At 50.9% G+C, this 16,128-nt stretch overlaps 2 protein-coding genes across 3 annotated transcripts; both read left to right on the top strand.

Moving 5' to 3' along the window:
• Window positions 1-2,185: 2,185 nt before the first annotated feature.
• Window positions 2,186-6,632, top strand: LOC104352222 (perilipin-3). 2 transcript variants are annotated; one of them, XM_086477555.1, is made up of 7 exons: window positions 2,186-2,254; window positions 2,744-2,939; window positions 3,552-3,634; window positions 3,963-5,025; window positions 5,464-5,663; window positions 5,851-5,979; window positions 6,072-6,632. In XM_086477555.1, the coding sequence occupies exons 1-7, from the start codon at window positions 2,195-2,197 to the stop codon at window positions 6,630-6,632; spliced, it is 2,292 nt and encodes a 763-aa protein (XP_086333681.1). In that variant the 5' UTR covers window positions 2,186-2,194. The 2 variants fall into 2 exon arrangements, with proteins under 2 accessions (XP_086333681.1, XP_086333680.1); XM_086477554.1 differs by having other exon boundaries at window positions 2,195-2,254; window positions 6,069-6,632.
• A 2,887-nt stretch (window positions 6,633-9,519) lies between these two features.
• On the top strand, window positions 9,520-11,970 carry TICAM1 (TIR domain containing adaptor molecule 1). The gene has a single exon (XM_009961522.2). The coding sequence runs from the start codon at window positions 9,590-9,592 to the stop codon at window positions 11,768-11,770; it is 2,181 nt and encodes a 726-aa protein (XP_009959824.2). The 5' UTR covers window positions 9,520-9,589; the 3' UTR covers window positions 11,771-11,970.
• Window positions 11,971-16,128: the final 4,158 nt, after the last annotated feature.

Raw genomic sequence — 16,128 nt, 5'->3', positions numbered from 1 at the left:
AAAGGGGTTGTTCGTAATGGTGTTGAAATAGTTGTGCTTTATCCTGTGACAGGGCTGCAGACTGATTCAGCCTACTGGGCTTCAAAAAACCAACAAACTTGCCCTAAAGCACAGCAAGAGGAATAACCACTAACTGAGCAAACCCTGTGGACTTTGGGACTTTATGTTCAAACCCTGCTTTTCTTTGGATCAGTTTTCCAGAAGTTCTCCCAGGCTGACAAAGTTCAAGCTGTATTTTTTGCTGTACTGTTAAACCAGGCAGCCCCCTGGGCAGGGTGGTGACCAGGAATGCGCAGAAGAGCGTTTGCTCTGGGATTCTCTCTTGAGAGGCTGGAAGTCCCAGCTTTTGTGACAACTTCTGCAGCAGACATGTGGCACTCTGCCTCCCTGCCTTGCTCGAATCTCACTAAAATGCTGACTAATCGCACAGTTAATGCATCCATATTTGACATCCTGCCAAGTTGCCTTTTGAGATGTCTCCTGGAGCTCTACCCATAGTCCATCCAGGGCTAACAAATGCTTGTTTCACTACTCCTTCCCCAGCTCTCTGTTCCTGTTCCCACAGCAAAATAAAAACCTTACACAAGTCAAAGAACACAAGAAACAAGACAATGGTCTCTGTCACAAATTAGATGGCAAGTTTGCGGGTTTTTTTGGGTAAAGTCTGCCAGTGAGCCTGGAGCAGTGCTTGGCTTGGGAATGCAGTTTGTGAGGAATTTGGGTTTGAGGGTTTTCCATCGGAAAATGCCGTAGCAATTCTAAGAATAGGAATTAACTGGCAAGGGAGAGAAAAGCCGACACTGCACCAAAGAGCAAATATGCTGAAATCCCTGCCGTGCCTGACTAAGGCTGAGAAGTAATCCTGGATTTATCGCACGATACTGGAGTGTCCAGATACCAACCTAGGGCTATGCTGGGGAAGCCAATACCCATTCAAGATATTGCATAATTTTTATACTTGAACTTTAATCCCGTTATGTCATGAGAATACTTCTGCGACTTGGTTTCACAAGAAGTGAGGAGAGATCTCCTCCCGAGCTGGTCAGTAGGATGGGAATGCAAGTCCAAGGTAGCCAGGCAGAATGCTGCACTCTTCCAGGAAAACTTCAAAGGATTTTCACATCCTTCCCAGAGCTGTGAGACTGTCAGTGTTGCTGGAGTTGGCAGTGGTCAGGGAGTTGATAAAAGTTCCCCACCATGAACACAGGCATAGTGGGATGACTCCTCAAATGACTCTCACCTCAATGTCCTTTGCAAAGGATACTCCGGAGTGAGCCTTCAGAGGGAAGGGGCTATAAACACTGAACGCTTTTTAAGAAGGTAAAACATGCCCATTGCTTTTCAGCATCTCTGGCCCTGATGCCTTTCTGGAGGTCAAATCCTGCCAGTCTTTTTTTTTTCTCCCCAAAGAGGAAAATGGATTAAGCTATTGCAAAACTTATCTCTGCTTCAGACAAAGCGGGGGAAATCTGAGGCTTTTCCCCCTTAAAGGATATTAAGCAAGTTCAGACAGTTTTTTCAAAATAAATATTTCTGGTTTTAAACTCCATTATTAAACTGTTGGAGCTTGCCACACTTTGAAAAAATAAAACTAACAAATTACTCATACTACTGTCCTAACAAACCCTGCTGCAGCTGCATTTCAGCAGGGCTTCTTAGAAGGACAGTAATCTGTCACAATCGAGTGAGACAACGTTCCGTTCTTCCCACCATTAGCCCCGCTTCTGCAGGGTGCATCTCTCCTTCAAGCGTTCCGCTCCTTGGCCAGCAAAGAGCCCGTGCAGCGAGAAGCTGAACCAGAAGTATCTCTAGCAGAGAAAATATATGATGGCTATGATAGTTCTCATCCACTTCTAACCTGCAACTCTGAAGCCAGTCAAATGTTATCAGCAGTGCCATAAGTAGAATGGTGATTTAAAGTATTTGGGGATTGAGGGAGGTGACTGAGCACAGTCCTTGTCCTACATAAATATTTGCACATCATAAATCAAGGAGCTTCTTAAATACCCTCACACCCTTGCAAGAAAGATTAGTGATGCCACACTAATGTTCCTAGGACATGCTGAATGATGGAGGCCAACTTTGCCCTCTGCTTTTCACCAGTTTTGCTGAGACTTTGACTCACTGGAGGAAATGAAGTTGTACTCATGCTGTTAAACTCTTGTTTTTCCTTTCAGCTGCAGTTGAATTCAGTATGGCATCAGAAAAGACCACAAAAAAAGATCTGCTAAAGACTGAGGAACAGCAGCAAGCGGTAGGTGCCAGGGCTGCTTGTACTCTAACATGCAACAGTTAAACCTACCTGCTGGTAAATTAACCTCTGTCAGCACCTCAAAACCAGGCTGGGAGTAGCAGAAAGATTAACCATGTGAGGCTCTGACTAAATCTAAACTTGGTTAATACAGAAGCGAACTCTTTTGCTCGAAAGAAGACTCCAGGGCTGGCTCAAGTAATGCAAGTAATTCTGAACTGTGAGCTGTTATAGGTCCTATTTCCACATCTGGGTTTGGTCCTGAAACCCAGTGTGACTCAGAATTCATGAGCCCAGAGCTTACACTTTTAATCCTGGCTTGCTGCTGACTTGCTAGTGGTCTTTGGATGAGTCTCTTCAACTCTGAGTTGAAGAAGGATGAGGAGATGGACTGGATGTCCCCTTAGGACCTTTCTGGATAGACACATGGCTTGTATTCACCCACCAGCTTGAGGCAGGTCTCTAATGTCACTTATTTCTCTTGGCTTTTAGAGCGCTGTCGATCGAGTAACCAGCTTGCCCTTGCTCAACTCTGCATTTAACCTGGTCTCCTCTGCCTACAACTATACCAAGGAGACTCATCCTTACCTCAGTGGTGTCTGCAATGTGGCTGAGACTGTGGCTGCTGTCGCAGTAGGCAGCATGGTCGGTGGGGCACAGCCCATCCTGAACCAACTTGAGCCACAAAGTAAGTGGAGAGGCTGGAGTGACCCTTTCTACACAGAGGAATAGGTGGGGAGGGGAGTTTCATGCGCCCGTTGGGTGATATCCATCTCCTATAGCACATTGTTCTAGTTAGTTCAGAGTCTCCCACTCAGCAGCTCCCAGCGGCTCAATGAACCCCCTGAATTTCACGGACACGAAACTGTTAGCAGCAGAAACAAAGTCTGGCCTCTTGTCTGTGGTTTCTTTAAGTCACTAAGCAAAAACTCCCTGCTTTTTCTCTGTCACTCCAAGTTACGAGCATCCCAACTGGTAATAGCTGTGTCCATCTATTAGCTCAGTCTGTCTCATCCCAGCACTTTTCGACCCTTTAAACCAGTCGCCCTACCCACCAGGGGCAAGTACTACATTCCAGTTGGAGCAATGTGCTGCCAATAGCTAGAGAGCTGGGAAGGCAGAATGGAGGCTATTTGAACTTGCAAAATTGCAGGGTTTGTTCACTTTTTAAGAAAACACACCCCACCCCAGAATGGTGATTTTTTGGTTTGTTTGTTTCAGTGTGTCTTGAATTGGCCATTGTAGGGTCAAAAACCTCTCTCCAAACTGACAAATGAAGTGGTACCTTTGTCTTTTCTAGTTGCGCTTGTAAATGAATATGCCTGTAAAGGACTGGATCAACTGGAGGAGAACTTGCCTTTTCTTCAACAGCCAGCAGATAAGGTAAGGTAAAGGCTTTTCCTGGGGAAGCCAGGACTTCATCTCTTGCTTGAAGGAACTGTTATGGGTACAGAAGAATATGGGGAAATAAAGTTCAGCAGCACTACTCTGTCAGGTCAGTCCCTGACAGGAGCTAGAGGAGGCACTGCTAGCTGATGAAAGCTGGAGAGATGCCTTCAGCATGTGGAAGTGAACATGTCCACGCAAACACAGGTGTACTGACTTCCCCAGCTCTCCCACAATTTAGCCATATGGAAAAGTTACTTCAGGGAGACAAAAGCAATTTCAGGGGAAAAAAAAAATTATCTTTCTCTGCCTCTCCCTGTTGTAGGTAATATCAGACACCAAGCAGCTGGTTTCTACCAAAGTGACATCTGCCATGGACGCTGCCTGTGAGGCAAAAGAAGCAATGGCTGATAAAGTGACTGAAGCTGTGGACCTCACTAAAAATGTTGTTGGGGACAGCGTCAAGCTGACAAAGTCAATGGTCACCACCACTGTTAACAGTGCTGTGGAGGCTGCCCAGGGCGCCAAGGACCTCGTGACTACCAAGGTGACAGAGGCAGTAGACCTCACTAAACACATGGTGGAAGACAGCGTTGGACTGACCAAGTCTGCAGTTGCTTCTACTATTGTCAATGCCGTGGAAGCTGCCCAAGGCGCCAAGGACCTTGTGACTAACAAGGTGACCGAAGCTGTTGACCTCAGTAAACACATTGTAGAGGACAGTGTTGGAAAGACCAAGTCTGCAGTTGCTTCTACTATTGTCAATGCTGTGGAGGCTGCGCAGGGTGCCAAGGACCTTGTGACTAACAAGGTGACCGAAGCTGTGGACCTCAGTAAACACATCGTGGAGGACAGTGTTGGATTGACCAAGTCTGCAGTTGCTTCTACCATTGTCAACGCTGTGGAAGCTGCCCAAGGTGCCAAGGACCTTGTGACTAACAAGGTGACAGAGGCAGTGGATCTCACTAAACACATTGTGGAGGACAGCGTTGGAAAGACCAAGTCTGCAGTTGCTTCTACTATTACTGCTGCTGTAGGGGCTGCCCAGGGTGCGAAGGATCTTGTGACCAACACAGTGACCGAAGCAATGGACGTAACCAAAGGGGCTGTTCAGGATGGTGTTGAGAAGACCAAATCAGTGGTCACTTCTACAGTCAATACAGCTCTGGATGCTGCATATGGCACCATAACTAGCAAAATAAGTACAGCCTTGGAGCAGAGCAAAGAGGCTATCCAGGAGGGTGTGGAGATGACTAATTCAGTGGTGACCAACAGCATAAGCAAAGCCAAGGCAGTGAGCCAGGCGGTGGCAGGTGGTGTGGAATCTGTCCTGGGTATATCAGAAGATCTGGTGGATCACTACCTCCCAATGACAGAGGAGGAACTAGGTGAGAAAATACTTTGCTGGCAGTTGTAAATGCAAATCCTTTCCCACATGACTAGAGAGCACCTGACACTGCAAGACTCATCTTCCGAAGCAGACAGGTAGCTCTGAATTTGTCATCAAATTGTCTGTCTGTCAACACTGACCTGCCACATGGCATGGGACAGAGTTCAAGCATTTGCTAGCTGGTCCTTGCCCATCAGCCTCAAGGCAAATAAACACATGGGTGCACGCTTCAACCTATCTGTGAAGTCTGCTTATCTGAAGAGAACACGCTAAGCAGGGACTAGCCTACCTTTAACATCTGAGCAACTACAAACCTCTGCTGCTTACACAGCAAGCTTTGGCCTTCACACTTTTCTAGGGGTGATCTTACCTCTTCCCCCCTCCTTACAGCTCGGGGAATGGAGCACAGCTGCATCTCTGTTCTTGTTTCCTCCAGGTAAACTGGCCACCACTGTCAAGGGATTTGGTATAGCTTCTGTGGAGGAGCAGAAACAACAACAGAGTTACTTTGTGCGTCTGGGTTCCCTCTCCAACAAAGTCCGCCACCGAGCCTACCAGCACTCCCTGAACAAACTGCAGCGTGTTAAGCAAAGCACCCAGGATACTCTCTCACGACTACAGCTGGCAATAAAACTGGTACAAACACGCTTTTCCCTTTTTCCTCCTGTCTGTAGCCTTCCTGCCTTACTATCCAGATGGAAGCTCTTCCTCCATCCTGTACCGGCTGCATGTCATCTTGGATCCCTCCCTGGGAGGGAAGCGCTTGTGCTTCTCTGATTGCATGTGCTTGCAATACAGCTGATCCTCTCACTTTTCCCATCAGATTGAATCTGTGAAACAGGAGGTTGGCCAGAAGCTTCTGGATGGGCAGGAGAAGCTCCATCAGCTGTGGGTGGACTGGAGCCTGACCCAACCCAAAGGAAACCAAGTCAAAACCGCCTCCCAACCAGAGGTATCCCTAGAAGGGCGTATTTAATCCAGCCTTTTGTGGACGGTGTACATCTCATCTGCTCTAGTAACTGAGCTTTATCTCTTCCCCAGCAGGTAGAGTCACGGACTCTAGCTATGCTGCATATCATCACCCAGCAGCTACAACCTGTTTATGAGAATCTGAAAGCCAGCATCCAAGGCCTCCCCAGCAACATCCAAGAAGCTGTGTATCAGGCCACTCGAAAAATCCACAAGCTCCATAGTTCTTTTCACAGTGCTATGTCTTTCCAGGACCTCTCCAGCACCACCCTGACCCAGAGCCAAGACTGTGTGGCAGAAGCCGGAAGGTCCCTAGATGACCTGTTTGAGTATGTAACTCACAACACCCCTCTAAACTGGCTGGTGGGTCCCTTCAGGGCGATGGCTAAAGTGTCACAGGATAGCAGAAAGCAGCAGAAGAAAGACATGGTGATTGATAGAAAATCACCCATGTTGGAAAAGGCTACATCATCACAAGAGGTGGCTAAGACACCCGAAGAACCAAAGGGAGCAAACCCGATTCCGGGGGAAAAGTGTGAAGTGCTGGAGAAGGTGGAAGAGAAGGCAGAGAAAGACATAGAGGTGGCACTGGCTGCAAAGGAGACAAAAACTAGTGCACCAGAGGAAGACCTCTGAAAAATTCCAGCTCTTCTGGCCAAGGCTCCCTGGCTAGAACAGCACTTTATCTTTTAACCATGTGTCCAACTGCCAGTTGTGCCAAGAGTGCCTCCTGCTCTCTCACTGTCTCAGGCTGAGTTTACAGTAAGATGTAGTTTGCAAGGAGATTCAAGAACCAAGGGGGTGATTCCGTATCTTGATTTACTTTTTTTTTTTTTTTAAATCCTGCTGCTGTACTGAAAGGGAAGATGGGGACCTGTACTTCAGCTTTTTAAGTCAGCCCAGCTGTATGCGTGAATGGCTAATGCTTGCCGAGACAAGTCATGGGAGACAAGTGGTCTCAACTTATTTTTGATGTTGGATTTGTTTTTAATTCACCAAAGCTGCAGAGATCATCAGAGGACGATGCACTTGACCTTTGAAACTGTTTCCCTCCTCCTGCAAGTTTAAAAATAGCTTACAGACACGACTTCCCTTCTGCTTGTTGTGTTTCCGGTGAGGCTCGGCCCTGCAGCAAACCAGGAACAGCCAGGGGCAAGAGACTTCTCTTTATGCGTCAGCCAAATACTATTTCTTTCATAGAGAAACACTTAGCAAGGTGGGATTTTCTCTTAAGCATGCCAATTTGCAGTGGGATTATCTTTCCTAGTCGTATTGAATGACTTCAGGGATCCTCTGTGTGTGTGTAAGCAACTCCACGCATGAAACCTTTTGCAGCCATTAAGGAGGTGGCAAATGAGGCAGCTTTTGCCAGGAGTTACTGTCCCACGTAAATAGGATACCCTGTAATTAACATAGGGGAGATAGGTGTTGGTTATTTTTCCAGCAAACAATGCTTTGTAATCCTTTCTAATGTAACTTATTTTGGTAACTTATGTCTGGCATAGTCCCTGTGCTAAGGCTGGAATAATGGCAAGCAGACTTCAGAATAAAGTGTGACCTGCGATCAAAGAAGTATCTGTTTCTTGTGTATATCTAAAGCTGCGGCATTATGTTCTCCCCTTAGCCTGAGTTGGGAAGGAGCTTGCGTTTAACAAATCAATTCTCTGGACAAGCTGCATGTTCCTTGATCTGGTTGGAGGTAAAAAAAAAATGCTTTTAGCAGATCCCCTGTTCTGCCTAAGCAGAAAAGTATCTTCACTATTTTGTCCCCGGGACCTCTGCCTGTACTCCTGAGGTTCAGCATCGGAACCACCCCTGCTCTGCCCTTGCCTCCTTAGCTGTCCAGCCTCACTCGTACCACACGGACCCTTTACCGAGATAACGCCAAGCCTCTCCCCAGAGGGAAAGGTCGGTTCCCAGACCGAGCCTGCCCCCGCCAGCTCGGCTCCGCCACCCCCAGGCGCTCAGGCCGAGGACACCGCGTACCCCAGGACGGAGCCTGGCACCAGGGCCTGGGCCCCGGCCATACACCGGGGAGGGGGAACCCGTCCCCGGGGTGCGCGGGGGCACCTCCCCCGGGCCCAGCCGCTCCTGCCACGGCCACCCCAGCGCCGCTGCGGGCCGGCCCTGCCCTGCCCTGCCCCGCCGGGCTCCCTCCGGGCTGCCCTCGCTCCGCTCCGCTCCGCTCCGCTCCGCCCCGGCCGTGCCCCGCTCCTCCCCGCCGGGTCCCGCCGCTTCCTCGTGGGCCGAGAGGCTCTGGCGGGGCGGGCGGTCCCCGGGGCCCACGGCGGCCGCGATCGCCCCGCTCCCGTCTGCCCCAGCCCTCTCCCGCGGGGGAGGCCGGCGAGCCGCGGAGGTAGGCTGGCCCCTTCCTTCCCTCCCTTCCCTTCCCTTCCCTCTCTCCCTTCCCTTCCCTTCCCTTCCCTCTCTCCCTTCCCTTCCCTTCCCTTCCTGCCGGGGGAGGGCGAAGGAGCGGGGGACGCGGGGCCCGGCGGGCGAGGCGAGGCCGAAGGGCTGCGGGCGGGACGCGGGGCGCGGAGCGGGGCGTCGCGGTGAGTCAGCGAAGGTCTCGGCGGCCGTTTCGGGCCTCTGCCCTCCCCTCCCCTCCCGCCGTTTCACTGAATCAGAGGTTTTCGTGGAGAGAGCCTGCAACTTCCTCAGGTTCGGCTTGAGCTCATTCATTGGGCAACTGGAGGATTTTTATGAGATAAAAAAAGCAACTTGAAATTATAAACTTTCCCCGGTCGAGAGCTATTTTGAGGCATTTGCTGGTGCTCCCTTTAAATAGGGAAAGCTTTGCCACCAGGGTCAGTCAGTGCCTGCGAGCAGTGTCCCTCTCCGCTGCCCGTGGACCCTCCAGCCGCCTGCTCCTCCACTCCGGACAAGTTCTGCTCTTTAATTTAACCCCAGGCAGAGGCCTTTGGTGAGTGCAAGGGTTTAGCAGGGCTCAGGGATGAGATGTGGACGGAGATACAATATCCACAATTACATTAGGCAGCACGACAGAGGAGGCCTGTGGGTTATCAACCCTCCTGGCACGAGCGATTTGAAAGGGCTTCCCTCTACGCGTGCTTTGTTCCTCAACTGCCCATCGCAAGGAGCCTGCGAGGCCCCTGGAACCAGCTCCCTGGAGGAGACAAACACTTGGATTTACCTCCATACATCATTAGTTCAGCAATTATTTTAAAATAGTTGTAATTGATGTGAAATGAATGCAAAGAACGTGCTGTTTGCTTCGTAACAGAGTTGGAATAATGCATGGAGCGCTGGCAGACCTGAATAGACACAAAAATACTTGAGAGGTGTGAGGGAGAGGCTGGGAGCTCTGCGAGCCTTGCAAGGGCCCCCCCAGCTCCCCACATCGCTATTTCTGAACGTTGTCCCGTGTTCTTCTCGCAGGTTCCTCAGGACAGAGGTATCCCGGTTCTGAGATGAGCCCCTGGGCAGCGAAGAGCTATCGCTGGTGCGGTGCGTGAAGTGCGACCAGGGCGTCACAGAGCACCGCAGGGAAACAAACCTTCGCTCCAAGGGCCATAACATGCTTTTTCCATCCATGCGGCTTCAGTCCATCGCCTGGGCCACCAGCTGATGAGATGGCACAGGGCGCCGAGCTCCAGCCAAGCTTTGAGGACGTTTTTGATATTCTATCCCAGATCCCACAAGATAAACTCCTTAGCCTCAAACACAAACTGAAGCACTTGGTATTTGGGCCCAGCAGCAAATTACTGCAAGCCATGGTCCTGCTTACTCTGGGGCAAGAAGTGGATGCAAGAATTTGTTTGGATACCTTGGGAGATAACCGGGCAGCCCAGTATGTCCACCAGACCAAACTGGGCACTGCAGGAGTGCAGGAAGACGGAGAGGGTTTGCAGCCTCCCCAGCTGGATGCAGGTGCCATGGTGCATCTGGCACAGATCTACTCGGTGTTGGCGGAGGAAAAACTGTGCAGTCATGAAGCCATGGACAAAGCCCGCCAGGCTGCCACCAGAGCCTGCAACACCAGCAAGGAAACTCAGGGGGACAGGCTCAACAGCAGCGCGCTCGAGGACGAGGAAGAACACGCCTCTGCTATCAGCACGGGCCCAGGTGACAAATTTCAGATGCTGAGATCTGATACGGGCGTAGGATTTCTCAAAACGGCCAGCCCGAACTATGTGGTGAGAAGTTTTCCAGTGCAGATTGAAGGTAACTCGGACCTTTCAGGCCCACAGACCTTGTGCTCCTGGAGGAGTCCCTCCTTCCCCAGCCACTTTGAGATCAGTGCGTCACCGACAGTCGTTTTTCACACCCAGCCTTCTTCGCACGAGCGTGTCCCCCAGCCCAGCCGGCTGTGCGAGGGGAGCACCAGCGGTGCTGGACAGCCCGACGGGGACAGACAGAGCCACGGCCCGCAGGAAACAAGCTGGGCCAGCAGACCCAACTCTCATCCCGGGCAGGACGCAGGTGCCCAAGTCCCCCGACCGGAGAAAGTTCTGCAGATCAGTTCCTGTCACCCAAGTCCCCCTACTCCCGAACCGCAGCTGCCCACCATGGGTGCTGTGAACCAGCCCGTCGAAAGTAGTGATGTTTCCAGCACAGTGGCAGCAGAACCTCACGTGCCAAAAGGAAACACAGACAAAAAGCAAGATGAAAAGCAATTATCTACAGGTCTCCCTGACTCAAGAGCTACAGTGGATACTGGTCCTGCCCACATGTCTATGGAGGACCCCTATGTTCTGGCAGGCATTCCTTCTAACTCTGCACCTGCTTCAAATTCAACCTGTTCCTTTCCTCCTCCTACCCATTCCCTCTCCTCAACCCTTCCACCTCCTCTTCGGGGAGCTCATCCCAACTTATCCTATCCCCCTCCCCTGCACTCATCCCTCTCTCCAGCCTGGCCTCCTCCTCTCCAAACTGTAGAACCAGTGTCCACATCAGAGCCACGTGATGGAAAGTTCTTCACTTTTGTTGTCCTGCATGCTAGCGAAGATGAAATCGTTGCCCATCGGGTCAAGGACCTGCTGGAGAACATGGGGGTTCCCAACGGTGCCACACTCTGTGAGGATTTCTTCATTGCTGGACGCAGCCATCTGACTTGCTTCCAGGATGCTATGGAAAACTCTGCTTTCATCATCCTTCTGCTGACCAAGAACTTCCCATGCAACCTGTGCATGTTTCAGACAAACACTGCTCTCATGGAGTCCATCCTGAAACCATCCAAGCGTGACTCAGTCATCCCTTTTGTGCCCAAGGAGAACCCCCTGGAGCGGAGTCAGATTCCCAGCACGCTCGGCGGGCTGATGCCCTTGGATGAGAACTCTCCTGGGTTCTCCAGGACAGTGCAGAACACCTTTACCACCAGCAGGATCAATGAGAGGAAAGCCATGTGGGACCAGATGCAGAGAAGGAAACTACAGCTATGTCAGGAACGGTACCAAACACTGCAGAACTTGGCTGCTCTGAACCTTGGCTCCCTTCCCCAAGTGCCTCCGGCAGCAACAAGGCCGCAGCTGCTGGAGCAATCACCCCGACAGTGGTGCCCCCCCACTTCGATTGTCCCTCCCACCCCATACCCACCTCCCCCCGCTGGCCACCCCATACCTGCTCCGATGGGTCCCTCTCCTTTCCAACCACTTCATCTCCCCTCAGGCCACTACACCATGATGCCAGGTCAAGCAGGCGGCCCACCCCTCATCATACAACATGCTCGAATGGTTCAGATTGGGAACCACAACGTGATGCAGGTAGAAACTGGCACACCAGGTCCACAGGACAGTGAGGAAGAAACCAGGTAGGATGCTTGATCAGAGACGCAGCAGGTCGGCCACAGCCAGAGACACTCACGCTTAAGTTTCAGTCCCTAAATTATCGTGATTCTGCTGGGACTGGGACCACTCTTGTTTCACCATGGGTAAAAGGTGCCACTTTTCTAGAGCGCAGGAGAAAATGTCCTTTTTTTGTGTTGGACGAAAAAGAGGTTGCAATCTTCTGAGACTGTTTTCCTTGGGCTTATTTTTAAGTAACTGAGAAAACTCTTTTCCTGATTTTCTGAGGCTACTGGAAGGTTTTATAAATAAATTTTAATTAATTTATTTGTGTTTCTTTGGTTCCTTCCTGTAGAGCTCACAAAGGGGGAGTCAGAGGTATCCGGAAAACTGTTCTGCGTGTCTGTTACCTCTGGGGGGGAAGGGGCTGGGAGATGGCACACGGGTTCTGTTTCATAATCTGCTGCTGACCAAATCATTTGAGGAGAAATCTTGAGGGGATGCTCTGGGGAGTCGCTGTGGCCCTTTGTCAAGGTGCTAAGCACCACGAGGTCCCGCCATTCTCTTCCAGCAGGCCTCTTTGCTTGGGGTTGCAGCGTGGCCTCTCGGCCCTTCACGCCGATGCCTGCCTTGTGTGAACTCCCCTTGCTGCAGCACGTCAGAGGCGCCATTTCCCTCCCAGGCCTCTCGCACCAGCCCCAGGGAGGTTCAGGAAACCACTGCACACACTTCTGAGAGGCTGCAGGCCTCTGGGCTGAGGCATCAAGAGACCACTTTTCCCAGTTCCCCTCTGAAACTGCAGAGAGAGAAGTTTTTCATTCATGAAAGACAAAATTCCCATTTGCCCCTGGAGGCATGGCTTGAAGTATTTTTGTATTTAAGAAAATTCTGTTGAAGAACTGACATTACACACCGGACACAAGGCCAAACGAGAGTCTTTCAGTAAAGCTGTGCTTGGGAAAAGAAAATATTAATGAAGGTGGAATGAGAAGGGAGAAATGCAGAGAAACTCTGAGGAAGCAGAAGCTGAGTGTCCACTTCTCCATTCTCACCTGCTTGTAAAAGGTCAGAGGTGGGACCAGGGCCCTGTTAACTGGCACAGAGCAACGCTCCCTACTGAGATTACTCCACCTATTTACGCTATTGCCTTTGAGGAAAAAGTCTGATGGAAAACCCAAAGCATTGAGCAGAGCATTACAGAAGGGGTGGAGAAAGGCCAGGAATGGGGCAGGTATTCTGCAGGACCTGGGCGAGGGATATACCAGGCACGGATCTGCTGAGCTTTCAACACAAGGGGGGCATCTGAAGCAAAGCCCCAGACCCCACACTCTTCCTCCGACGGCTTCTGCCGTGGCCGTTTGCCTGCTCTGTCAGCAGAGGTCAGCCCAAAGCCACCAGATGACTAAAAAAGGGACTGCTCCCTCAGGACCAGAGCCCAGCCAAGTGTCGAGCTCTAGAGTCAACCCACCCTGTGCTGGGGCCTCTGCCAGCTGCAGGGCAGCGCTGGCCCTAGTCCTCACCCTAGGAAAAAGCCAGGGAGCTGCCAAGTCCTCGTTCCAGCGGACCTCGAGGGCCAGCGTGGTCGATCGGTGAGGGGACACCCCGCTTTGGGTGTTTCTGCAGCTGTGCATGAGCTCGTGTCACTGAGCAGCCGTCCCAGTAGGTTTCGGATCGAGAGGAGCCAGCACGGTCTGGCAGCCAAAGAGCAGGACTCCTACGAGCCATCCCGGAGCTGGGACTACCCAAGCTGGGCAATCACAGGGCCTAATTCTGGATTATAGTATTTGTACAAGAACCACCTAAGCCTTACAACCAACACCTGCATGAGAGACATTAGGAAGTCCTCGGAGAAAAGACTGTTCAGCTGACATTAATCCCCCCTCAGGGAGCACTCTGGTCACTGGGCTAAAAGACTGTCCAATTCTCACTCTTCCTCTCTGGCTCAATTCTACCTCAAGCTCGTTCCGCCCAAAGCACGCCCTCCCAAACAAGCACCAGCCTACTAAACAAAGCGAGACATGAATCCCCAGCACGGAGGAGAGAACAGAACGGGGGTGTCTCCTTAGTCCTGGCTCCTCAGAGGACAGGAGGTAACCGTATAAAGGAGGACGGTCCCCTCCACTTGCCCTGTGCTGAAAGCTGCAACTGCTGCCTTTTTATTTTCGAGCAGCTTGTGCCCCTCCGAAGCAGCCAAGGACATCTGCAGGATGATGCCGGAGAGCCCGGGCATTGACCAAACTTCAGTGCAAGCTCTGGAGCTCCTGATGGAGGATCTGAGCGCTGATCCCTACTCTTAAACTGCAACAGAGCAGTACCTGTCACAGTCTTGGACTAAAATCCCACAGAATTTCCTCTGAAGAGGCCACAGATCCTTTCTCACGGATCTATCCATAGAAGGTTTCTCTGCTTCTCTTCCCCCCCACCTCAAGGAGGCTTAGCTCCTCCTGGACCTGCTTGGCTGAGAACCAGCACGAGACACCAGGCCCAGACAAATCAAAGCCCTCTCTGTCCCGAGCAGACCAACACATTGCTATTTAATAACTGATTTTTAAATCAGTTGTTGGCTTCCAGCTTTGAAACAGCTTGGCTTTTACCTTCGAAGGACCCAGTGACAATGGATTAACTCACTTACTCTTTACAGAGCCTGCTGGAGTCCTCCAAGATCTTGGATCGCTTCCATTTCCCTATTTTCTCTCCTCTACGTCACCTTTGTTCAAATAGGTGTTGTGTTACTGCAATTCCTGTCACACTGCAGTTGTTGCCGTGCAGCCACCAGGACAGCCCCTCCCCTTGGGAGAAAACATATACATCCCTCCTTCCCCAGCTCGTCTGCTTTCTATAAATAAACGTCATGCAAAACTAGTCAACTGGAAGCTGCTCTAGCTTGTAAACAACCTTAACACAGTCACATCAAGTTTGCTTGGCCCAGAGAGAGGGAAAGACATGACAGCAGGCTGTGAAACACTGCAGGCCTGGGGTTTTTTTAAGCTTACTGTGCACGGAGGGCTGAGAGGCTCAAAGGTTGTTGGGAGCAACTTCCACCGAAGAGCCACAGCCCTGCTTTAACCGCAGCAGCAGGTTCACTCTTCCACATTTTCAGGGCCCTCTTTGCCGTTGCTCCCCCTGGAAAGGAAGCTTTGCCACCAGGAGAATGCACGTGTGCCTGTGACCCCCTCGTTCTTCCCCAGTTTCTCTGGGAACATGGGAAATGCTGACACGGTATCCCTATCTTTATGCTCCAGGCCACCTTCTTTGTACAAACGCTGATCCTACGGCATTAGGAGGCTCCAAAGCTGTCCACAGAAGGGCAGCGGCAACTGGCTCCAGGCAAACCCCAGTGAATCTCTCGCTTTGGCATTTCTAAAGAAACCTGTATGGGAGGCTTTATTGTCAAGAGGGCAAATTCCCAGTATCAGAGAGAAAAGCACATCTTAGGTTTTAAGAAAGGAACAAAAGGCAGATGTTTTGTTCATGGCAGTGTATAGAAGGGCTCCAGGAAAGCAGGAGGGTCTGTAGCCACCCCAGTGAAAAAAAACCTCCACTCTCTGTCTAAGATAATTACTCAGACAACAAAATCACCACTGAAACATTTCACTGCTCCCCACAACTCGTGTTTTGCCCCACATACCGGAGCTGGCCCAGACCACACCTATGATAAGGACTGTTCATTGTAATTACACATAAATTCATGCAGTGATTTCTCCCACCCAGTAATTACTATCAACATTTAATTGTTAGGACCTTACTATGTCATTACAGATTATTTGTGTGTCAAAAAAAGAAAAAAATTAAAGCCCTAATACACAAAGTATTCTCCCTCTTGAGGTTTTAGTACGTGACTGGATCCCCCAGCTATCTGATCGCAAGATGGTGGCTCCAGAGTGGCCTCCCCATCCCAGCTGTGGAAGAGCTCCCTCCCCACCTCCCTCCTCCCACCAGCTGTGTGTATGGGATGGGACTGCAGAGAGCACCACAGGCAGGGGTGATCAGTCCCGAGGCTCTCCGGTTCCTTGGACCTGAAGATGACCTACACACAGCACAGCAGCCGTATTTCCACGGGAGAAGCACACCCCACAGACCTGCAGGCACTGCTGAACTGCTGTGCCGAGCATGAAGGCAGCGACACTGACCGAAGCATCAAGAATTATTTTTGAGGACGGAGCACTCAGTGAAAGGACAAACATCCCAACATTTTATCCATCTGCTCCCATCCTCCCTGGGGAAGGCCGAGGATTTTTGAAAATCCAAATCCTTGTGTGGAACTAACTCCAGTAACTTTAATTCCTCTGCCTGCTTTTGACCTCCCACTGACAGCTCTGAGGTTGAAACACATAAATTTTGTGGATGATAGCCACTGCATCCCTCTTTCTGCCTGCAGTGCCCACGGT

This window comes from Leptosomus discolor, chromosome 24, assembly GCF_034619465.1.
Source record: "Leptosomus discolor isolate bLepDis1 chromosome 24, bLepDis1.hap2, whole genome shotgun sequence".
Lineage (NCBI taxonomy): Eukaryota > Metazoa > Chordata > Aves > Leptosomiformes > Leptosomidae > Leptosomus > Leptosomus discolor.
The sequence above is the reverse complement of the archived record's forward strand: the minus strand, read 5'-3'. Positions and strand labels throughout refer to the sequence as shown.